The sequence below is a fragment of the Fukomys damarensis genome, unplaced genomic scaffold (assembly GCF_012274545.1).
Source record: "Fukomys damarensis isolate Sample0158 unplaced genomic scaffold, DMR_v1.0_HiC HiC_scaffold_14, whole genome shotgun sequence".
Taxonomy (NCBI): domain Eukaryota; kingdom Metazoa; phylum Chordata; class Mammalia; order Rodentia; family Bathyergidae; genus Fukomys; species Fukomys damarensis.
In genome coordinates, this window is record NW_022900926.1 from 75,905,715 (window position 1) to 75,930,096 (window position 24,382).

General features: G+C 33.5%; 1 protein-coding gene across 6 annotated transcripts in view; it reads left to right on the forward strand.

Annotated features, from left to right (window-relative positions):
- The window catches only part of Hace1 (HECT domain and ankyrin repeat containing E3 ubiquitin protein ligase 1), a 102,173-nt gene that overhangs the window by 47,255 nt on the left and 30,536 nt on the right, over window positions 1-24,382 (forward strand). For 3 of the 6 annotated variants that reach the window (XM_010607186.2, XM_010607188.2, XM_033763461.1), the window contains 5 exons: window positions 741-847; window positions 11,312-11,471; window positions 17,153-17,487; window positions 18,031-18,099; window positions 18,330-18,417. In XM_010607186.2, coding sequence (XP_010605488.1) covers window positions 741-847; window positions 11,312-11,471; window positions 17,153-17,487; window positions 18,031-18,099; window positions 18,330-18,417 — 759 coding nt within the window. Of the gene's footprint in view, window positions 1-740; window positions 848-11,311; window positions 11,559-17,152; window positions 17,488-18,030; window positions 18,100-18,329; window positions 18,418-24,382 lie in introns of all 6 variants that reach the window. The other 3 variants (XM_010607187.2, XM_019205006.2, XM_010607185.2) reach the window with 2 other exon arrangements.

Below are 24,382 nucleotides of genomic sequence, written 5' to 3' on the forward strand. Positions count from 1 at the left end.
TATACTTAACTTTCATATCATTATTCTTTAAACAATACAGTAGGGCAGTTATTTATATAGCATTTATATTGTGTTATGTTGAGTAATCTATGGATGATTTAAAGTACATGGGTGAATGTGCATAGGTTATAATATTCCAGATACTGCAGATACTGGTATCCATGGAGATTCTGGAATTAATCTCCAGGGATACTGAGAGACAACTATATATAATAATTGATAAACTTTGTGCTTATATTTGCCTGTTTGAATTTTCTTTGGGTCTTTGTTTCTTTAATTTCTCCTTAGATATTTATTCCCCATGGATAGAGGAAAAGAATCTGAGGAGGCGTATCATGTTGTGATTAGTAATCATAAATTTTGGGCCCTGCATTTTTTACCCTTTTTAGTGTTGATCAAACTCAGTGCTTTATCACTGTGTATTTATAACATCTCTACTCTTAGAAAATTACAGTTTAAAACTCCTCTAATTTTAGAAATTTGGAATAAAATTTCCATGCATATGATTATACTTGGTGATTTCTATTTTACCTGTATTTTAAAATTGTGTTTTACTAGGGGATTTTGAATATAGGTTTATATCATCTTTATATTAGCATTTAAATTTATGCAAGGCAAGAACTGTAAAGTCCTTGATTTCAGCTAATTGTCTCTAAGATATTAAAATAAGTGCTTAATCTTTCAATAAAATTTAATGGCTGACTATATGATCACATTCTTTTAATTCATAAAAAATTTAGTTACGGCAAGTTCTGGAGCATTTGTCTCAGCAAAGTGAAAGCCAGTATCTAAAGATTTTAACAAGCCTTGCTGAAGTTGCCACAACAAATGGTCATAAACTGCTGAGGTAAGTGTATTGGCAAATCAATAGCTAACAGTATCTGCTTCATTTCCCGAATAGTATATTCTCTTACATGTCTTTTGTCAGTGGTAATATTACAAAAATTTGCTGACTTTTCATTGTTTTATTTAAAAGGATCAAGGTAATCAACTCTTACGACAGAGACTTTAACCTCTTTAAGGAAACCAGAGCATACTTAAATGAATGTAGCATGTATGTTTCGAGTTTTATGAAATGATTACTTAGACTAGTCATACAAATAAATGTACATGAAGAAGAAGCTACAAAGTAGTTCAGAAATTTATTACTGTAAAATTGGATGACAGCTACTTTCAACCTTTTAGTATACCCTCATGATTCATTATAAAGTTTTCTTCCTGAACTGTCTTGTTCAGTTCAGTTCTTTATCCTTCCCAGAGTTTTTTTTCCAGCAGGTCTTAATGGCTCATCCCTAAGTTGATGGAGTTACTGTCTTTATATTACTTGACTTTACATACATAGCATTTTACTGCAGCCATACTTCTTTGGGATTAGTGACTGCAGTTAGGAGTAAGCAGCTATTAAATGGTTATTGTGTTACTCTTTCTTAATTATTTGACCCTCTTCTAATTGGAATACTTTCATCTTCATTTTACTAGTTATTTACCTTCCCTCCTGTCCCCTCTCCTGCCCTCTCCCTGTTACTTAAATTTGAACCCAGGAAACTTCTCACTGAGATCCACCCAAACATTTGTTATTTTTTATTTTGAGTCAGGTTCTCACAAAGATGCCAAGTTTCCCATGCTGTGTTTGAATTTGAGATTTCTTGCTTCAGTCTCTCAGAGTGCTGGGATTATAGGTGTGCACCAGGGTTCCCAGGTTTTATTAATCATTTCTTTTTGGGGGTTCAGTACTGGGGAACAAACTCAGGACCTTTTACTTGCAAGGAATGTGGTGGCACCACTGAGCTAAATCCCCCGCCCCTAATCGTTTTTGCATTGACAGGTCACCACTCTCTCCTACCTGTACAGTTGCAACTAAACTTTTTTAAAAATTAATTTTATTGGAACATTGTAGGTATACAGTATAATGACATTCATCATTGGAAATTTATACCTTTACATAATATATGTTGGTTCTTATTTTTTCCCCTTTCCCCTTCCCTCCCTTTAACCCCTCCGTATTTACTTTGTTTCCATTTTTTCCTTTTCTCATATTAATTCTATTTCCTTCTTTCCTTTCCCCAAGCCCTCCCCCTTACCCTTACCCTTTGCACCTTTTCTTCCTATTTCACATTATATATTATACGTTTTGATCCTTGTTTACACTTTCAGTGTCTCACACCAGAGAAACTATTTGGTATTTACACGTCTGTTTTATTTATTTCACTTAAGAGTATTGCCTCAGTGTGCATCCATTAAGCTATAAATGTCTTTAATTTTTTCATTCTTTATGGCTGAGTAGTACTACATTTTATAAAAACAACCATATTTTCTTTATTCAGTTTCCAGTTGATGGACATTTGGTCTGTTTCCAAGATTTAGATATTACAAACAGTGCTTCTATGAACATGGGTACACATATATTGCTGTGGTATGATTCTTTTTTTTTTTTCCTTACTGGGGATCAAACTTGGGTCCTTGCACTTGCAAAGCAGGCTGCACAACCACTGAGCTAAATCCCTGGCCCGATACTTTTAATTCTTTTGGGAAGATAACCATTAGGGGAAGAGCTGGGTCAGATGGGACCTCTAATCCTAATTCTTTGACGTATCTCCATATTGATTTCCACAGTGGTTGTACACTCCCACTAGCTTTGGAGCAGTGTTCCTCTTTCCCCATAGCCCACCAGCATTTGTTATTGGTTGATTTCATGATAGTAGCCATTCTTTCTGGGGTGAGGTAGAATCTCAGTGCTGTTTTCATTTGCATCTCTTGAATGACCAGTAATGTTGAATGTTTTTTCATATGTTTATTTGCTATTTTTACTTCTTTGTCTGAGAAATGTCTGTTCATTTCAGATGCCCATTTTTGGATTGGGTGTTTAAATTTGAGAGGCCTCACTTTTTAAAGTTTTTTATATATTCCAGATAGTAGGCCTCTGTCTAAAGAACAGCTGGTAAAGATATTTTCCCATATTGTGGGTTGTCTCTTCACGCTGTTGGTGGTTTTTCTTGCTGTGCAGAATCTTTTTAATAAGAGATCCTAGTTGTTGATATTTGTGCTAGTTCATGTGTGACTGAGGTTTTGTTCATGAAATCTTTTTCTACGACAGTGGCTTCAAGACTTCTACCTAACTTCTCGTCCAACGGGTTTAGTGTGTTTGTTTTATATTTAGATCTTTTATCCATTTCAATTTTAGTTTAGTGCATAGTGAGAGATAATAGGTCTAGTTTTAATCTTTGTCAAGTTGAAATCCAGTTTTTCCAGCACCACTTATTAAAGAGGCTGTCTTTACTTCCTGGTAGGGTGTTTGGCTCCTTTGTCGAAGATTAGGTGGCTTAGTGTGTCTGGAATAGTTTCTGAATCTTGTAATCCTGGTCCTCAGGTCTGTTTCTTTGCTAATATCATGCTGTTTTTATCACAGTAGTTTTGTAGTACAGTTTCAAGTTGGGGATTGTGATAGCCCTACCTTGTTTTTGTTGCCTAGAATTACTTTTGCTATTCTAGGTCTCTCTCTCTTTTTTTTTTTTTCCCAGTACCGGGGATCAAACTCAGATCCTTGCACTTGCGAAGCAGGCAGCAGAACCACTGAGCCAAATCCCTGGCCCTCTAGGTCTCTTCTTGTTTGAAATGAATTTTTGGATTGTTCTCTCAAGTTCTGTGAAGTATGCTGTTAGAATTTCATTTGACATTGCATTGAATCTATATAGCAGTTTTGGAAGTAAGTATGGCCAATTTCACTATATTGGTTCTTCCTACCTAGGAGCAAGGGGTATCTTTCCATTTTCTGATATCCTCTTCTATCTCTCTTTTTTAATTAGAGTGCTATAGTTTTCAGAGTCAAGGTCTTTAATTTCTTTTGTTAGGTGATTCCTAGGTATTTCGTTTTTTTGAGATGCCATTGTGAAAGTCATTGTTTCTACAGTTCCTCATTCAACAAGTCCGTTGTTCATGCATAGGAAAACTATTGGTTTTTGTGTGTTGACCCTGTATCTAGCTAGCTACTGTACTAAATTTGGTTATTAAGTCTAATAAAAATTATTGAGACTTTTGGTGGAGTTCTTGGGAACTCTATAGAGTATCATTTCATCTGCAATAAGGATAATTTAACTTTGTTTTCTATCTTTATTCCTTCATTTCTTTATCTTGTCTAATTGCTATGGCTAATGTTTCCAAAACTGTATTAAACAGGAATGATGATAGTGGACATCTTTGTCTTGTTCTTGATTTTAGAGTGAAGGTTTTCAGTTTGGGGCCATTTAGTATGATATTGACTGTTGGTTTTTCATAGATAGCTTTTATCAGGTTGAGGTAGAGACTGTCTATTGCAATTTTCTGTAGGGCTTTTATCATGAATGTGTGCTGGATTTTGTCATACACTTTTTCTGCATCTATTGAGATGATCATATGGTTTTTGGTTTTGGCTCTATTAATATAGTGTATTGCATTTATTGACTTGCATATGTTGAACCATCCCTGCATCCCTGGGATGAATCCCACTTGGTCAGGGTGTATGATCTTGATGATATTATACATTCTGTTTGGCAGTATTTTTTTGAGGATTTTTGCATCTATGTTCATTAGTGAGATTGGCCTATAGTGTTCTTTTTTGGTTGGTCTTTCTCTGCTTTGGGGATCAAGGTGATGCTTGCTTACAGGAATGAATTCAGGAGTATTGCTTCTCTCAATTTCATTGAAGAGTTTAAACAGTAGTGGCAGTAGTTTTCTAAATGTCTTGTAGAATTTAGCAGTGAAGTCATCATGACCTGGGCTTTTCCTACTTTGTAAGTTTTTAGTTACCTTTTCAATTTTGTTGATTGATACTGAGTTGTTTAGAATTTCTAAGACTTCTTTGTTCAACTTTGGTAATTCATACGCATCTAGGAATCTGTCCATTTCTTCTGTGTTTTCCATCTCCTTGGTATATAGGTTCTCAAAGCAGGTATTGATGATTCTTTGGATTTCTGCAGGGTCTGTTGTAATTTCACCCGTTTCATTCCTAATTGAATGGATTTGGATCTTTTCTTTGCTTTGTTTGATAAGGTTAAGAGTTTCTCAATTTTGTTTCTTCTTTTGAAGAGCCAATTCTTTGCTCCACTGATTCTTTTGTATCATTTTCTTATTCTGCATTGCATTGATATCTCCTTTTAATCTTTGTAATTTCTTCCCTAGTATGAGCTTTGTGTCTGTCTTACTCTTCTTTTTCTAGAAGCTTGAGTTTCAGCATCAGGTTGTTTATTTGAGTTCACTCTGTTTTCCTAATATGAGTATTCACTGCTATGAATTTCCCTTGTAAGACTGCTTTCATTGTGTCCCATAGATTTTGATATGTTGTATTGGCCTTGTCATTTAATTATAGAAACTGTCTGATTTCTTCTTTAATATCCTATGTGACCCATTGGTTATTCTGAAGTGTGGTGTTCAATTTCTATGTGTTTATGAAATTCTTGTGTTTTCTTTTTCTATCTCCATTTTATTGCACTGTGGTGTGATAATATACAGAGGATAACTTCAATTCCTTTAGACTTATTTAAACATGTTCTCTGAGCAAGTATGTGGTTTATTTTGAAGAACAACCTGTGTGCAGCTGAAAAGAGTTTATGTTGTGATTTTGTATGATGGAGCATTCTGTAAACATCTGTTAAATCCATTTGTTCAAGAGTTTTATTGAGTTCTAATGTTTTGTTGTTTATTTTTTTGTCTAACTAGACAATGGGGTATTGAGGTCCCCCACTACCTATTTTATTAGTGCTTATTTGATTTTTCATGTCTGTTAGTGTTTGTTTTATATAATTGGATGCACTAGCTTTATTGCATATGTATTTATGATTGTCATCGCTTCCTCTTGTATTTTTCCTTTTATAAGGATGTTTTGTCCTTCTTTGTACCCCCCCCCCCTTGTTTCTTTTTTGGTACCAGGATTGAACTGGGCACCTTGAGCTTGCAAAGCAGGCGGTGGAACCACTGAGCTAAGTCCCTGGCCCCTTCCTTGTCTCTCTTAATTAGTGCTGGTTTGAAATCCATTTGATCTCAGAAGGCTGTCAAATGCATATTATTACCCCTGCCAGTTTATGTTTAATGGCATTTTGGTAGATTTTCTCTTAGAATTTATTCTGTTGTTTGCAAAGTAAATTTCAAAAGGATCTCAAATGTAAATTATCTTCCTGCAAATTTATGTTTAATTGTGTTTTTGTAGATTATCTCTTTCTTATTTGTGGATAATTGTATATTTTTTTAACCCACAACATTTGGGCACTTAATTTCATTAAGAAAGTAAGAAATGTAAATATGTATTAGTGGTAATTGAGCTATTATCCAGCAAAGTTTTTGAAAAAAATGAATAGCCATGTCTTAAGTAGTTTAGGAATATTTGCCAAAGATAACATTTCGGTAAGCTTTCTGTGGCTGTGGCGATACACAAAGACAGGAAAGATGTATTTTGGCACATGGTTTCAGAGGTTTTATTCTGTGGTAAATTTGAGTCAGGAGGTTGGGGGGAGGAAAGACAGAGAGGCAGACAGACAGACAGAGATAGAGACAGAGGAGGAGAAACAGAGAGAGATACAGAGATAGGGAGGGAGGGAGACAGAAAGAGAGAGGGAAGAGAGAGAGAAAGAATATTAATGAGAAAGTCCATGTGCCTTCAAGGGAGTGTGAGAGAGATCCCAGCAGCCATTCAGGTGCATTCCCCTTGTGACATAACATCATCCCCCAACTAAGCCTCCCAGTAGCACCACAGGCTGGAGACCAAGCCTTTCAGCACATGAGCCTTTAGAGAACATTCAAACTTGAAACTACAACATATAACAGATATTTATTGATGTTCTTTTGTACATCTTGTGTTTGATTGAAATGAGAGTGTATTTTCTTTTGCATATATTTGTGATTGAAAGTAGAGGTATTTATTGGTGTACACATGGCTAAAAATTACATATTATAGGTTAAAGTAAGAAAGACACTCTATATGATAATATATTTTTAAATAAACCAAAGGTGAGTAGAAGTTTGAGTTATAAAACTAATTTTAATTTTTAAAAGAGGAATAATGGGATTAGTCAGAATTTTAAAAGTATACGCTCAAGGAAAATAAGATTGTGGGACCCCAAGATAGAGGTGTACTATAGTCTGGAGCTGGGGATATTTATGTATTTTGGGGAATGGAAATTTGGACTTCTTGAATATGAAGGATGCTCCATTTTGGTCAAAAGGATGGCCCACCCATGGAAATTAATGGGCCCGTTTTGCAGGTGAAAGGCATGAGCCTAGTCTAAAATTTTGTTTGTTAGCTTTTTGATACTATGTATCCCTGGCTGATTTTGAACTCACTCAGGAGCCAGGCTGGACTCCAATTTGAGAATAGCTTTCCTCAGCCTCCCTAGTGCTGAGATTACAGATGTGTGCCACCATGCCTGGCCTTACATTTTTTTTTAAAGATGACTGTTCTAGGATGTTTTGCCTAAAAACATTTTTTGAATTCTGTCAACCTGTTTATTTTAAGATCAGGTTTCTGCCCTTTACAACTAAGTTAATCTGTGGGTTTAAAGTATCTTTAGGGATTTGGAGTATGATGGACTTAGAAGAAAAGCAACATAAACTAATTTAGGAAGTACAGATACAGATAACCTTGGGTAACTTTGTGTCCTGAAATTGTAGTTTTCTTATAAGTGCAATATTTACATTATGATTTTCCTTGCTGCCTTTCGATCTTTATATTTTTCTTTCCTACCTTATCTCCTCCAACCCCAAGACTTTGATCCCTTTTTCCTAAGGATGCAGAGGAGTGGAGGGTCCATTCTTCCAATGGCTGCTTCGGGCTGGTGGAGCTACTGAACCTGCTTAGCCAGGGATCAGAAGCCTCACTCTTACTGCTCTAAAGGAGACCAAAAAAAAAAAAAAAAAGGGTTTGTGTGATGAACTGTTATCCTTTTTCTGGAAAAGAGGATAAGAACATTAGCAAATAATTTAACTTTATTTCATAACCATGTTAAAAAAGCAAGGGCCAAAAACTAAAAGTAGAATATTGGTGAAAAGTGGTAGAAATAAGATGAAATGAGGCTGCATATGACATTAGCCTTTTAATACTGACCTTTGTTTTTGTGAGTTGTGTGCCCAGGTTCAACAATGGAGTTCAAGAACATATAGACTCCTCTCTGTTTTGTCAATAAATCAGTGCAGTCTTATTTTAATTATAACAATGAAAGGATACACTAAATAAAGATATATTTCTGTGACTATTGGTCATTAAAATTTTTATTGTTGGACTCAAAACTTGAATTTTGTAGACTTGAAGACTTTTTGTAGTGACCTCCTCCAGATAACACAGACATACAAAGGCTGCAGTAGGCAAACTAAGAGTTAGTTCATATCACAAAGATAACAGCATAGTAGCTAAAATGTTTATATTTAGAATTTTTATTCTCTATAGGCATATCTGAACAAAAAGCCAAATTTTTACTTGAGTGGTATCTGAAAGTATTTTAAAATAACATAATGGGAATATTCTAAGAGAGGGTGAAGGACACGTATTTGAAAGAGCTAGTGAAACTGGAACTATGACTTCTTATGGCTGTAGATTAAGATGTTATGGGTGCATGGGCCTGGGATTTAGCTCAGTGGTTCGGTGGCCTTCCTTGCAAGCAGAAGGACCCGAGTTCAATCCTAAAAAAAAAAAAAAAAAAAGAAAAATAGGGTGTTATGGATGCAGCTGAGGCTAATGCTATGTTTGGAGCCCCTTTTTATATAATCCTAGCTTTTTTGTTTTTATATATTATTAGCTCCCCACCTCCACTCCCCTTTTGGTTATTTCCAGCCGGGTGTTGAAGACCAACTCAGAGTAAGAACTGTGTTAATTGCAATTTATCAGAGTTAATTGAGGCTTCTCAGAGGTTACTTTTGGGACTGTGTTAAGAGCCTCTTAGCTCCTATAGTTTTTTCCTCTACCAGTTGTGTCATTTTCCAGGATGGGTCATAGTCTTGGTTGACCATATGGCTTTCCATGAAAGCATGGAGATATTTCCCTCATTAATGACCCTCTTTTATGAAGAACGTACATGAAATGTGTACATTTATTTACTCCTGACCTCTTAGGTCCAACAGACTTCCTGCTGGAGAGGTTGAGTGACTCACTAGAATTGTAGGGTCCTTTTGTTAGAATGCTAATTTTCCCCCATTAAGTTTATTGGTACATTTAAGGTAAACAATACAGTTACATTCATCATTGGGATCTTGTGCCTTTACATTGATGTATCTTGGTTCTTATTTTTTCCCAGTTCCCCTGCCCTCCCTTCACCCTCTTCACCCTTCCCTATTTAGAAAGACTTTATTTCCATTTTTTCCACATTTTCTTTTCCCTTATTCCCTTTCCCCTACCTTCCCACTTGCCCTTCTTTAGACCTTTTCTTCCTATTTCACACTATCTTTGTATCATTTGAACCTTATTTATACTTTTAGTTTTTCACACCAGAGAAATTATTTGGTATTTACTCAACTGTATCCTATTTATTTTACTTGAGTATTGTCTGTGTGTATCCGTAGAATGCTAATTAAATTTTTTTTTTCATATTGAGGTATGGTGGCTTTAGAAGAAATGATTATACTCAACCAGAGAAAGATGTAATGAAGCTTGGATTTCATAATCTTTCTTTTTTAACGCAGAGAAATTTCACTGGTTAGAGAGAGAATAAAGGGTATTTCTAACTCATTAGCTTAGAAATTTTATCTGGATAAAGTAATATAAAATTATTAGGTTATATTAATAATCGATGGTTTACATTTCATTGTTGAAGAAAATCCTTCTTACTTGAAAGGATAACTCATGAAATATTCCTTGGATCAGATAAGTAAAATAAGTATTTGCTAAGTGGTGATTTTGCAGAGGGAAATAAAATTCACATCTTTGTCGTTGTATTTGAGTCTTTGTAGTTAACTTTTTTCACAGTAAACAGTAAAAGAAATAGGTACAGTGAAGCTACATTTCTGTTTTGTTAGTGTCACAATTGTATATAAAAATTAGAAACAGTTTAGAAAGACAAATATGTAAAAATCAATTCTGAAATGAAAAGCTTTTGCTAATGTGCTGTAGCTGTTCCAGTGAAATAAGAGTACTGAAAGCAATAACAGTTATATATTATCAACATTAGTAGTTGGTAATTAATTTTTATTGACTTCAACAAAATAATTTAGTAATTCCTAACATGAGAAAACAACATAAATATTGAAGTAAAAATAACAAATTTTGGTTTGGGTTCACCACTTTGTGTTTCTCAAACTGGAAGACGTGGAAGTAAGGCTTTTGCTAGCTACACATTATTTAACTTTTAAAGATTGTTTTAAGAATATCTAAAAATGTTGCAATGAAGTAGTTAAAATACATATTGGGAAAGAGAGAGTGAGCTTTGGTTAACTAAATTTGTGTGATCACACCATTATTCAGCTCTTCACTCTGCTTTTGTGCAGCAGCTCTAATACATAACTGATGTTAGAGATTTCAAAATAAAATCCCTTCTTGAATAATTAAAAAATTGTTCATAGATATGTCATTACATTCGATACAAATTCTCTTGGGGTTTCTCTGTGGAAGAGTTATGATAGCAATTTATAATATTGGCCAATTCCAAGGTACAGTCCCAAGTTACGAGAGATCTTTCTGATCAAAGAAAGTTTGTAGTGTATTCAGTACAATTTAGTGTTTGTTAGTTGGATTTTTTTGTCTTTTTTTAATGATAGGGTATATTTTCTACGTTTATAGATTCATAAGAGAACCCATTGTATAAAGACCAACTGTGGTGTAGATAGTAACTTTAAGATCACTCAATTTGTGAATGTATTTGTGAACAGTTGGTTACTTTTCTGGGGTGGAAAGTGAATATAGTATACTGGCAGAGTGTTTTGGACCTCAGAGTTGAAATACTTGAGCTGTTGGTCTAAAAACATAACATTTATACCATTGCTCTGTGAAGTGTCTTTAGATTTCTTCAGAGTTCTAAATGGTTTAATTTATAAATATAGCTTTGGAAATGAAAGTTAACAGTTGTTTTGGAAATAAAAGATACCAACTGTTCTATATGGTGAATTTTCTTTATATTTTATGCATTGATCATTGGTTATATTCTAGTTGCTTAAAAATTACTTATTTATATGCAATTCTAATAATGTATATTTGATATCTTCCTGTTAATCATTTCTCTTATCATGATAGGAAAGAAATTTTATTCCAGTTACATTATGAAATAGAGTGAGATGAAAATATTTAAAAATAAGTATTTGATAATATAATTTGTTTTATTCTAGATACTATCTAATCTGTTCATATTGTAATTTGCATTTTCAGCCTATCTAGCAATTATGATGCACAAATGAAGAGCCTTTTAAGGATTATAAGGATATTTTGTCATGTCTTTCGAATTGGTCCTTCCTCTCCCAGTAATGGCATCGATATGGGCTACAATGGAAATAAAACTCCAAGAAGCCAGGTGTTCAAGGTCAGAAAAGTATGTGATATTGTTAGGAAGATAGACGTAAAAGAGATGAATTTGACAAAGCATGCATTCATTAATCAGAAATCTCAGGAACAGGAGGTAAATTTGGTTCATATCTGTATCACTTTTTAAGTTACATACACCTTTCTTCTGTCAACTCTGTCTAAACAACTGGTTTAATTGGTGAGCGTGTACATTTTCTTACACATAAAGTTTTTATTCCAGTAGTATTTAAGAGTAGAGATAATTAGTGTATAATTTTTGACTTAGGTGTTTTTCATATCATAGCCACCATTTGAAAATATTTATTGGGGGGAGAAGATACCCAGTTTTTATTAAATTTTTTGTGTGTGTTTTAAAAATAAGATTACTTTCATTCACTAGTGTAATAACCATTAATTCTTGGGATCACTTCAACAAAAAGTCATTGAGATATTTTCTTAAAATATTTTGGATTGCTTCTGCTGTCTCTTTTATACACGCTCAAATGGATGGAATCCTTAGAAGAATGAATGACTCCAAATAGAACCCAAAGCATGTTATAGTATAATTTTATGAAGTAAACAGAATGAACATATATAGTTGATATTAGTACTTCTTCAAGGCATTATATTTTTAAAAACTCAGATTTTGATGCAGTGCATAATTTAATAATTTTCTTAGGTGAGGTTTTTGTTTTGTTTTGTTTTGTTTTTTTTATTTTTACCCCTTTGATGCTGGGGATTAAACCCAGGGCTTTTCACATGCTAGACAGTTACATCCTGAGTTACGTCTTAGCTTTCATGTTAGTTTTTAAAGTTTATTTTGCTTGAGAAGTTTTGTGGTATAAAATTTGCTTTGGGAGTTCAAGAAAACCTATATTTCCTTAAACTTTTGAGTATAAATACAAGATGATCCATCCAAAAAGTAGTATAAATGTTTTCATATCTACTTCCTTAAAAACTAATTTGGATTGAGAGTTTTACTATCTGTAAACGTTGAACTACATTAATAGTTTCTTTTAAGTGATTCTTTTCTTACAAATTGTTTGTTTGTGGTGCTGGGGATCAAACCCAGGGCTTTGTTTATAACACCTGGAAAAATTTTGGCAAATATTTATGAAAAAGTGCATCATTTTTGACACAGTTTCCTTCTTACTAAGTATGATATTCTTTCGGAGAGATATGGAAAAGTGTCTATCCATCTGTTCGTTTCATTTTCTCTTTTTGAATAATCAGAGTAAGAAAGAACCTTTTTTGCTAAATGTAGGTATGTATGTGTGTATTTCTTTGTTTTTCTCTCATTTCTTTTTCTTGTTGTGCCACCTTCTGGAAGAAGAAAATTATGCATCTCCTTTTGATTCAGACTGACTTTTCACACACTACTTCTACCAGCTCTAGTTGGGATTTGCAATTTGCTGTCTTCATAAAATTTCAATCTAAATTATCAGTGTACTCTTTATCATCACTGTTGTGAGTTTTGCTGCTTATTCATATTGCACACAGTTGTTTTTAGTGTGTTCTGGCATTGTTCACTCTTGTTAGGATGAACCTACCCTTGATTTTACATTTTACTCATCTGTAATGATAAATAAAAATCAGATTAGTTATGGATATGATCACTGTTACCCAGCTTGCATATAACTCATACTCACTATTGTCTTTTTTGTTAAAATTTGAGTCTTTGACGTATTGAAAAATATATGAGGAATGATGTCCTAATTATCCTCTTAATGGGCATTTAATGCTTGTTTTAAGTGTTAGTTTTCTACATAGGCAGTCAGTATATATATGTATATATATATATATATATAGCAGGTAGAAAAGGTTATTATTATATTTCTTTTTAAAAATAGAATCCAAAATTTGTGTATACATGATATATATGAGATTCCAGTTTATTAGTATCTTTACTTCATTTTTAAAGGTATTTTCAGCATCATTGACAAGTTCTCTTGCTATTGACTGCTTATTTTTTCTTGAATTGTGAACTTCTTTTTGGTAAAACATTTGTATTCCAAAATACAGCTAATTTTTAAAAACATTAACACATGTTAACTCCTAAGGAGTTTATTGGTCTGTTTTCATCCACTTTTATGAACTGAAGGTCAGACAAAATGATCTGCCTTATCACAAGGATAAAAGTAGAAACTGCATTCACATCAGTGCATATATGGTTTCCTGTTTATTTTGGGGTGATTCAAGTTGTGAAAATCTTTAATGTTTGCTGAGTTGCTGAAGTGTTAGACTGGAGATATCATTTTAACTTTTACCACATTTTTTTCTGTAGTGACAATTGATCTTTACTTTCCATTTCATTAATGGGTACTCTTAACCTTTCACTTCACTGTTAGGATTAACTAATGGGATTTCATTAGAATGAATGGGTTTAAGGATATATGTTTTCAGTAGGTGAAGTTGTTTAGCATCATGTTATTTTCTGATTTTAGAAGTTCTTTAAGTTAATCACAACAGGACCAGTCTTTCAGTGCTAAGAGACTTTTAATTTTCAGGAACTTTGGAAATATTTGAAGGTGAAAGTTTTTATTGTCTCAGCAGAATGAACATGGGGAAGACAGTTTATGATGTGCTCTTTATTAGGAAAGTAAGTTTGTGACTGTTAATGATTTCATAGGATTGTAATTTGGAAGCCAAGGAAGATTGAGAAATTTAACTTGGTGATCTTGTCATTTGGGTTGTGATATTTGACATTACCAAGTTGAGCAGCATCAGACTTAGAGAGGGATTTTTGGTGTACTGTAAACACTATTAAAGAACTTAGTCATGTTTTCCTGTCAAATTCCACCTCACTTCAGCACACTTTGATATTTTTAAAAGTTTTCAGTAACTTTGGGGTTATATATTATATATTTTGAAGTATAATTTAAAATGTTTATTAATCATGTATGATAGTCATGTCATTTTTACATTGTTTAGAAATATAATTCCATAGTGAAAATCACTGAAGAATATGAAATGGAGTGCTACTTTTATAGGGCCAAGGAACCTTCTTCCATAGCAATTGGCTCATTTTTCAATAATAATTGATATGTACAGTGTTGAATGTCCCTATTTTATTATTTATAAATATTGAAATCATCATAGATACGGTGAGAGGAAGAGGGAGAAAGAGAGGAAGAGGGGAGTGAGGGGAGGTTGAGGGAGAGAGAGGCAGGGAAGGAGGGGGAGAGAAAGAGACTCAGAAAGGTTTACTTTTTTCTCCATTTTCTTCTGATTCTTTGGTGTATTCCTAGCTTTTTAGTATTTTTGTCATTATTATTTTCACATAGTTCCATTTCTTATTTTTGGATTATTCAAAATTCACCTTTTTGCTCATTGTCAGCATTTGAAAATAGGATAACAGGTGGTTCAGTAACAGGTGTAGGTTCAGTGCTCATCTGCATGATCAGCTGTATTATGTCTTGACTTAGACTTCATTTTCATCTAATGTGTTGATTATCTAGGTTTTATTACTTTGTATTTAGAGGCCAATCATTCTTTTCCCCTTTGTTTAAAATAGTTTTATGTTACCACCTGTTCTGTCCATTTTGGAAGTTTATTTTCTGATGTAAAGCTAGTTTGCTGACATATAAAGTTCTTTCTTACCTATACCACGTTTAATTTTTGCTTCTGAAGAGAATCAACTTGGATTGTGATTAGAATTTTAAGACATTTTTAGCGATGGTATTATGTAGAGTTCATGGCAGTCAGTGATTTTGCCTTTCTTCAAGCAGCAGGGACCATAACTCTTCCAACTTTTGTGCCTAACTATGGAAAAGCCCTCTTTGTAGATGAGAGAGGTACATGCTTTAGCCTTATGGAGAGAAAATTAATTTCTTTTAAAAAAGGAAATACTGCTTTCTTGTCTACCTAATACACTGGTTCATTGAATCAACAAGGTTTTGTTGGTCTGTAGTAGTGGTGATTTAGTTTGTTTTATTTTTACTTTTTGAATAATGACGAGGGGTAATTTAATTATTTGCCAATTAAAAAAGCAAAATATTTTTAGAAAAATAATGTTACAGAAATCTGAAAAAAAAAAGGCTGAGGATGCATTGAAGGCTTTGTTAGGTAATAGTTAGAAAGAATTTCCTTGTAGAATAGGTTATTTAAACATTTTCAGACGTCCTAAAAATGGGTGTATGATCTCTTTCCATAGTGGTTCCTAAAAGTAAGATTATTTCTTGGGTTGAAATTCTTTAAGGGGCAGATCTTTCAGAAGCACATGGTCTAATTTCTGTGATAATTTAAGATTCAAAAATAAGATCAATTTTCATATTCATTTGCAGAAATACATCTCACATTCTTAATAGGAGTATTGTATTTAAAATACTGTGTAAGACAGACTGTTTGACTGCTAACCTATACACCCTTTTGAACTGTTAATCTTTATTTAGGATTAAAAAAAAATTCCAGCAGGTCTTTTAATAAAGTAGGTGGGCATTTATATTTTTGTTTCTTTAAAAAACTATAAGTGTTACTGGGGATCGAACCCAGGGCCTTTGCATGAGCTAAATCCCTTGTCCTTTATTATTTTTTATTTTGAGTCAGGGTCTCAGTAACCTGTATGTTCAGCCTGTGCTTGAACTTGTGATCCTTGTGCTTTTGCCTCTCAGAAAGCAGGGATTATAAACATATCTCACCAAGTCCCGCACAAATTATTATATATTAAGTTGATATTTTATCTTTAGTATTTCATCCTGTTACAGCATTTGTGATGACATGATTTTAAAAAATGTTATTTGCATTAACATTAAATCGCAGAATACATTTCATTATTCTCAGTAGGAGTGTTTAAAATTGTCTAGGAGTAAGAAGCAACCCTCTCTGCTTTTTTTTTTTTTTAATCTGTTAATCTTTATTTGGAATTAAGAATTTGCTGGGAGCTGGGAGTATAGCTAAGTGATAGAACATGTGCTTAGCATATGTAAGACTTGGGTTCGAGCTCTAATGCCAAAAATTTTGCTAGTCAGTATCTATAGAGGTTTGGTGTGTAGATTTTTTTTTTGGTACCGGGTATTGAACTCAGGTCCTTGTGCTTACAAGGCAGGCGGTGGAACCACTGAGCTAAATCCCCAGCCCTTGGAATTTATATTTTTGTTTTAAATATTATTAACAACTTTGGATTGTGGTGTGTGTATGTGTGAGCGTATATTATGTGAGTATAAAGATGCTACATTTTATAATTTTTCTCATAAATTATCAAAATTCTAGGAATACACATAAAAAGGGAGAACAATAAACTGTTTATTAGGTTATTTAAAATTTTCAGTTTTTTAGATTGAAAAGAGATGTGTTTGTGTAATTGAAATTGTTGATATAATAAAGTAAATGTTGGGGGATTATAACATAATGTGCAATTTAAAAAAACGAAATATTTGAAAATTGAAATAAGATTGCTTATGAAGTATTTGTTAGATTTTAGTTTTCCTTTTTATTCTAAAAAATACAGATTTAAACATTCATCATATTTTTCCATTATATCTTGTACATACAGATTAAATGTTTGCTATAATGAAGAAATTTGCCATATATATGACATTTATCTGTTTTTGCTACTTACCTTTAATCTTTACTGTCATTAACTTGGGAAGGTAGAAGTATTTAATATTTTTTCTTTTATACTATTTGGCTATGTGGAGTTGATTTTTGTTTTTGATTTTTTTCATCTTGTAGTTTAAGAGGGATTAAAAAGCATATTTCTTTTTCTCTTAGCCTTTGGAATTGCTTTGGCACTCATTAGATGAATGGCTAGTTTTAATAGCTACAGAATTGATGAAAAACAAGAAGGACTCAACGGATATCACTTCTATTTTACTGAAACAAAAAGGCCAAGATCAAGGTGCCACTTCCATTCCACCATTTGAACCTCCAGGACCTGGGAGCTATGAACATCTATCGACTGGCACAGGAGAATCTAAACCAGATGCTCTTGCAGGGAAACAGGAAGGCAGTACAGATTGTCAGGATGTTATTTCTATGACAGCCAACCGGCTAAGTGCTGTTATTCAAGCTTTTTACATGTGTTGCTCTTGTCAGATGCCTCCAGGGTAAGAAGTTTATAGCTTATTTTTTTTCCTGATAAATGAAGAAAAGCTATACTTTTGTAATTTCAGTCACAACAAATAATATTTGTTCATTTTAGGTTCTATTTTGACCTTATTTTAGGATACTCATTGTACAAATCTAGATCTGGTACAAAATAGTTAAATTTTTAACAAGTGATGTATAAGTTGTGAATGTCACCTATTATAGAATCTCTTGTACATGTTTATATCATCAGTTTTTTTTTCCCCCAGTACTGCGGATTGAACTTAGGACCTTGCATTTGCAAGGCATGTGTGGTACCAATGAGCTAAATCCCTGGCCCTTATATCATCTATTAAGGAGAAGTTAGATATTTTATTTCATTTTACAAATTTACTAGGTATGCCTCAGTTTTCTATAAAGAAGATCTAAACCCAAATTCTTTAAAAAAATCTAGAAGGGTATTCCAGTTCTAGAAGGTGGTCCAATTCATTGTATTTATCACATTTGCTAAATCATATACCAATTTGCATCTATGTATTCTTACTGTTTTTTACCTCCTACAGAATGACTTCACCTCGCTTCATTGAGTTTGTCTGCAAACATGATGAAGTTTTAAAATGCTTTGTTAATAGGTAAGGCTTTTTGGGATTCAGAGACTGCCATGGCCACCTTTTCTCCTTTACATATAGTTTCATCTAAAAAGCTATTTCTGTTACAATTGAAAATTGCTTAGTAACAATTGAAAATGTAGTAGATGGAGATTAACACACACATTTTTGCCTTTACTTCCTGATCTCTTGTTTGCATGTCATTTAATAGTACTCATTTTTCCTGTCCACTCACAAAGTATTTTTTCTTTTAGAAACCCCAAAATTATATTTGACCACTTTCACTTTCTCCTTGAATGTCCTGAGTTGATGTCAAGATTCATGCATATCATAAAATCCCAGGTAGAAATTTTCTTCCTCTTGATTTTAGTCTTATCTAATGAAATTAATATTTAAAATTGGAATAGTTAGTAATTATTATACTTAAAACTTCTCATAAGAGGGATGGGATTACATGTTACTTTAAGGAGTAAATTTCGTTCTTCATGAAATGTGTATTGAGTGTCTACTATGTGCAGAGGCCTGTGCAAAGACAAAATACATTGCCCATTTTCTGAAATAAGTCACATGGCATACCAGTCCTATAAGGTCGATGGTCATTGAGAAAAAAGATTTTATTCCCAAATATGTTGGGAAATGTAACAAATGTCCTTTGCAAATTTATAAAGCACAATATCAGTATTGGAAAGAGAAACGCTTCGGTAAAAGTAGTGATTTAACATTGCTAATATTCTGAACTTGCTTGACTTGACAGTCTTTCCTCTACCAGCTTGTACAGATTCATTTCATATATCTCAGGTTCAGTGAGACAAGCTGGGGGAAAGCTTGTTTTGCTTCTTACTAGCTGTGTGATTTGAGGCACATATTTTGACATCCTTGAGCCTTGAGTTCTCCATCTATAAAATAGGGATAAATGGCTCTGATTTCATAGAACTATTATAAAAGTGAAGTATTGAAAAAGTAACTAGTATATATGCTAATAAGTGGTAGTTGTTTGGAGATAGAAACCATTTCCTTTCTCTAAACTAAAAAATCAGTAATTATAATATCATTTGTTTCTTTAGGAATTTAAGGGGCGAAGAGCTTGTAGTGAAGGGAAGTTTCACAAAGCGGGTAGATTTCTTAGTGACTTTCAAAAGCTTGAAAAACGTGGAATACTGTGAAATGAGTAAAGGGGAGTAAGACAATTCTAGTGTAAGTATGGGCTGGCAGATGGAAAGGTGTCTAAAACTACAGTGTTTGCAGCAGTGAGAAGTGAGATACGTTGGAGTCATCTTGTGTTGAGCCTTGATTGCTAGCTTAAATAATCTTTCTTTGCTAGGCTGTTAGGCGGTGATACTTTGCTTTAGGAGAATTACATAATCCCGCAAAAGTTTTAGAAAATAATTTGTCAAAGGTGTTAGGATATATTGGAGGCTGTGGTTTGGTTAAGTAGTCGTAAAATTATAAATACCATAAATAGTTTTTTAATGTCTTTAGGGATACTGTTTCAGAAGTTAAAAAAAAAATTAACTTTCATAATATGTACATATATATAAAGAGCTTTTGATGTTCATTTAATGAAAGATAAAAGAAGAAAGTAATAATAACATATATTGTTTGGGTGCTAATTTTAGGCTCATAACCATGTGTTTGCTTTAAATGAAAAACTTCCTGAACAATCAGCTTCTTTTATTGAAGCTAACCAGTGTTAAGTAACTTGTTAATTTGTTGAGTTACCAAGCAGGAGAACCAGAACTTAAAATTCTGTTTCGTTCATAAGGTTGTTTTCTTTTTTTCCAGTGCTGGGAATCAAACCCAGAGTCTTATACATGTTAGACACGGGCTCTGCCTCTGAGCTACACCACCACGCCTTACTTACTTCTTACTTACTTCATTTGCCATTTGTCAAATATGTGGCTTTGCACATGCTAAGCCAATGCTCTATCTCTGAGCCATACTCCTAACCCTCTTAATTTCATTTTCTTTCTTTTTTGTTTGTTTTCCAGTGGTGGGAGTCAAACTTAGGGCCTTGTGCATTGTAGGTAAGCACTCTGCCACTGAACTACATTGTAGCTTCCTAAGTTCATTTTCTTAACCTACACTACAGTATATGACTCTTCTCAAGAGCAAATAAAATAATAGGTGAAACAGCTTTTAGTTTTCGAAAGAGAGGTAGTTCACTCTTTTTCATTGCTGTCTCTGCTTTTCACTTCCTTTTAACTTTTTCTTTCCTGAACAATGCAGTCAGAAAATAGCTGCATTATACATCTACCCTGTTGACCCAGAAAGGGAGTTCTGTTGATGCACCAGGGTGAAGAGGATTTCCACTTGAGTAGTGTTATCGTGGGGTTTGGATTTTGGACATAGATGGTATGTGTGTAGAAGAGGTGCTTAGCATGAGATATATAAGTTGGCGGTGGCATAAGGAGGAAGCCCATGTGGAGGGTGGTGACAGCTGTTGGAGTGATTTGACAGAGCCTCGGCCATTCTGCAACAAAGAGGTTTTGTCAGCAATAGGACATTGTTATATATGGGAGGTTGTGGGGGATGGGGGCTTGAAGATTGGTGAAAAAAATAACTCTAGTTTCTTATTTTTGGAGCAAGTAGTTGTAAAAGGGCAGAACCTAGAACAGACTCCGCACTGTTGAATTTGAATTGGAGATATCTGTGAATGTAGAGCTTTTTTTCTTTATTGATTGCAAACCTGGCACCCAGCTCTTGGTGTTCATATAGTATTCTCGATGAATGAGGGTTCATTAGAGCAAAATAGCAGATTCCTAAAGCTGAGTTATGAAATATATAGTATGAGCCTAGGACATTTTATTGTCTAGAAAAGTAAAGAAGCATTCAAAACATGGTGAAATTATTTGTCATCACTTAGAAGGTAGCTCAGATGACTTCCCATTGTCCAAATCAGGACCAATGTAACATTAAAATGATGACAGTAACGTATAAATAAAGAGAGCTGGATGTAATAGTGCACTTCTGTAATCTCAGCACCCTGCAGGCTGAGGCAAGAGGATCACTGTGAGTTTGAGTCCAGCCTGGACTACGTGGTGAGTTCAGGGCCAGCCTGAACTACATAGCAAGAGCCTGTCTTAAAAAAACAAACAAATAAGCAACTCATATGTGTTTACTGAAAAATTAATGAATAAATATGGAAGGTTTTATAAGATGTGGGATATTTATAGTCTCAGAATAAGTTCTCACAGAGTACTTCCTAATTAAAAGAGAAAGAGGAGCTTCGCCGTGGAGAAGCTTGGCAGTGATCAGAGTGGACATACTAGTACGCCAGCTGTAAGATGCACTGAGAAGAGAGGGCCTTCTATGGTCTCCAGCAATCATGCCCTGAGTCTAAGCATGAGGAAACATTAAGCTAACTTCAGCTGACAGACATGCTAAAAAATTAAACGACGTGCAGTCTTCAAAAATATTAAAAGTTATGCAGATTAAGAAAGAGCAAAGAACTGCACTAGAGTACAGGAAATAGAGATGGGGCAGTTAAATTAGTTCATGAATCATTGTGCTGTAAAGGATATTATTGTGAAATTATAAAAATTTGAAATTAGGTCTAAGCGTTAGTTAGATGTAGTAATGCATCAGTGTTCCGATAGTTGTTACCTTGTTATGTAGGATTATTTTGTAGAGAATATCAATCAAAGTGTTTGTGAGTGACTAAGATATTGTCAATTTACTCTCACATCAAGGAAAGTATTGTACTGTACTTGGATCTTTTTATAATTTAGAGACTGTTCCATCCAAAAAAGTTAAAGGCAACTACCACTACTAAAGGATTGACTTCTTCTTCTGTTGGTGGTTTTCAGGTGGCCAGTAGTTAAGGGGAGAGACATTTTGTATTGCTGTACAATGCTTTTAAGAGGAGCCACTGTAATCATTCCTGTTTTGTGAATTATGTATGGAAACTCAGGTACTCAGAAAGTTTATATACAAAAACGCGCCCTTTGGCTGTGTAGGTGTTTGTGTGTGTGCGTGTGTGCACGCACATGTGAGTGCACGTGTGGACACATGTATGTTTTGATTTTATAGTTATTAGCTTTTGAAGGTAGTTTGTACCTTTTAATGTTAGATATGAATTAGTTTAAAAATTGCCATTTGTTTTCTCAGTTCACATTTTATAGGTAAAGACACTTTGAGATCTTATAATGGCAAGTTAAGTTTACTGTCATTTTAAATAGCTATTGACAATAATTTTAATATTGTTACGAATGGTAATAGACCAACACCCATTTATTGAGTGTTGTTGTTGTTGAATATTTCCACAAGTTAACTCCTTGGCTCTGCATTTTTCTGTAAAATGGGGATAACAGTCCTATTTTCTAATTGCATGTAAAGTGCTTAAAAAGTACTGGGGTTATAGGTGCTTCCTAAGTGTTAGCTAATTTATGATTGTGTTTCGATTATTATGTTCTACTGGCATTATTTCATTTAATTCTCACAATTCTTGAAGCAGATATTTTCTCCATTTTACAGGTAAAAGTTTTGAGAGGATTAGTCATTTGTTTAAGATCACAAAGTTAGTGATAAAATTAGGATTTCCTGCCATGTTTTTCTTACTTCAAAGCTCATACTTAAAGTACATTGCTTCAGTGCAATATTTATTTATTCTGTTTTACCAAAATGTTAGAAATAATTAGCATTAAAATTTCAAGTGCATTACCAAAAATTAACCTGTTCACCAAAAATTAAACATTTATATGTACAGTAGTGCATATAATAACATACATCGGGGCAGTGTTTTATTAAAATGTGGAAGGCTGTTAGACATATAGACAAAATGACACATTTAACTTTTAAAAAGGGACCATTAATTCCTTTTCTTACTGAAAAAGTAGATATTTTTAAAAGTAGTTATTCTGTTTGCAGTTATCTAAATTAATATTTTTATAAGATTTAAAAAGCAAGTCTTTTAAAACAAAACCAATGTTTAATGTTAATTAAAATGAAGAAAGGTTTTGCTATCTAAAAATTGCCTGAAAGGGGACTTCTTTGTAGTATTGGATGGTACTGATGATATTCATCTCTTCAAATTACTGTGGAGAATGAAGTATAGAGTGACTTATATACTCAAATGGTAGTTGTTTTGAAGATAGAAATTATTCCCTTTCTCTAAGCTAGAAATCAGTAATTATAATGTGTTTCTTTAGGAGTTTAAGGGATGAAGAGCTTGTAGTAAAGAGAAATTCCAAAAAAGGGGTAGATTTTAATGACTTTCCAAAGCTATAAAAACACGGAATTTTGTGGGAAGAGTAAGGGGAGAATGAACATTCTAGCAAAAGTATGGGTTGGCAGATAGAAAAGTGACTAAAACTATAGTGATTGCTGTAGAAATTTCGTTTAAGCAAGAAGCAGGATAGATTGGGGTCATTGTCATATTGTGTTGAGATTTGATTGCAAGTTTAAGTAATCTTTGCTGGACTGTTAGCAGGCGCTGATAACTGCTACATCTTCCAAGGAGGCAGTTTTCCTGTGTGTTTCTGTTTGTCTCCCTTCAATAGTCTGCCTTTTTCCTCTTTGCTTATCAAGTCCTACAGACTTTTAAGTTTTAGTTCAAACCAAGACCTTGTGAAGCCTTTGTATTGCAATTATCTGCAGTTTCTAAATTCATGGTGTATCTGTAGTTCCTTACTTCACTGTTAAGAACTTGATTTAATACAAATTGAGAGTTCTTCTGCTCTTACGGTATTATAGTATTGGCACATACTAGGTACTCAATTACACTTTCTAATTAATTATAAAAATTGCAGATCACTTGCAGCTTGCTTTACTTAGCAAATAAAAAAAAAGTTTAAACTTTCTTTGCTGTTTAATCTTATTCTTCAGATTTTAAGGTAGAAGAATGGAAGACTGAGGCTAACAGATTTCTTTCTAGTTGCTGCCTTATATACCAAAGGATAAAAATAAGATTAAAGCTAAGTGTAAAGGAGTACTGTCATGAAAAGTTAAGTGGAACATGCACCATCACTTTTCTGGGTGTGAAAATTCACTCTTTTAAGCTTTTTGGATTTAACAGAAATAGTAAATATGTTCAGTAACGTAGATATTAAATTCTTAGATATGACATCAATTCTTGCTGTTAAAATGTAGGACTAAAAATACATTATTTAGGTAAAGTATTTCAGTTATGATCTGAATTTTTGTGAATAGTTGATGAATTGTTAGAAAATTATTAACTACTTATAAGTTAAGGTCTAAGAATGATTATTTGTAGAAATTTACTAGTACTAAGCATACTAGTAAATCTGGTAATTAGGTGACTGAAATACTGCTAATATATTTTACTGTCTTTTTTTTTTTTTTTTTTTTT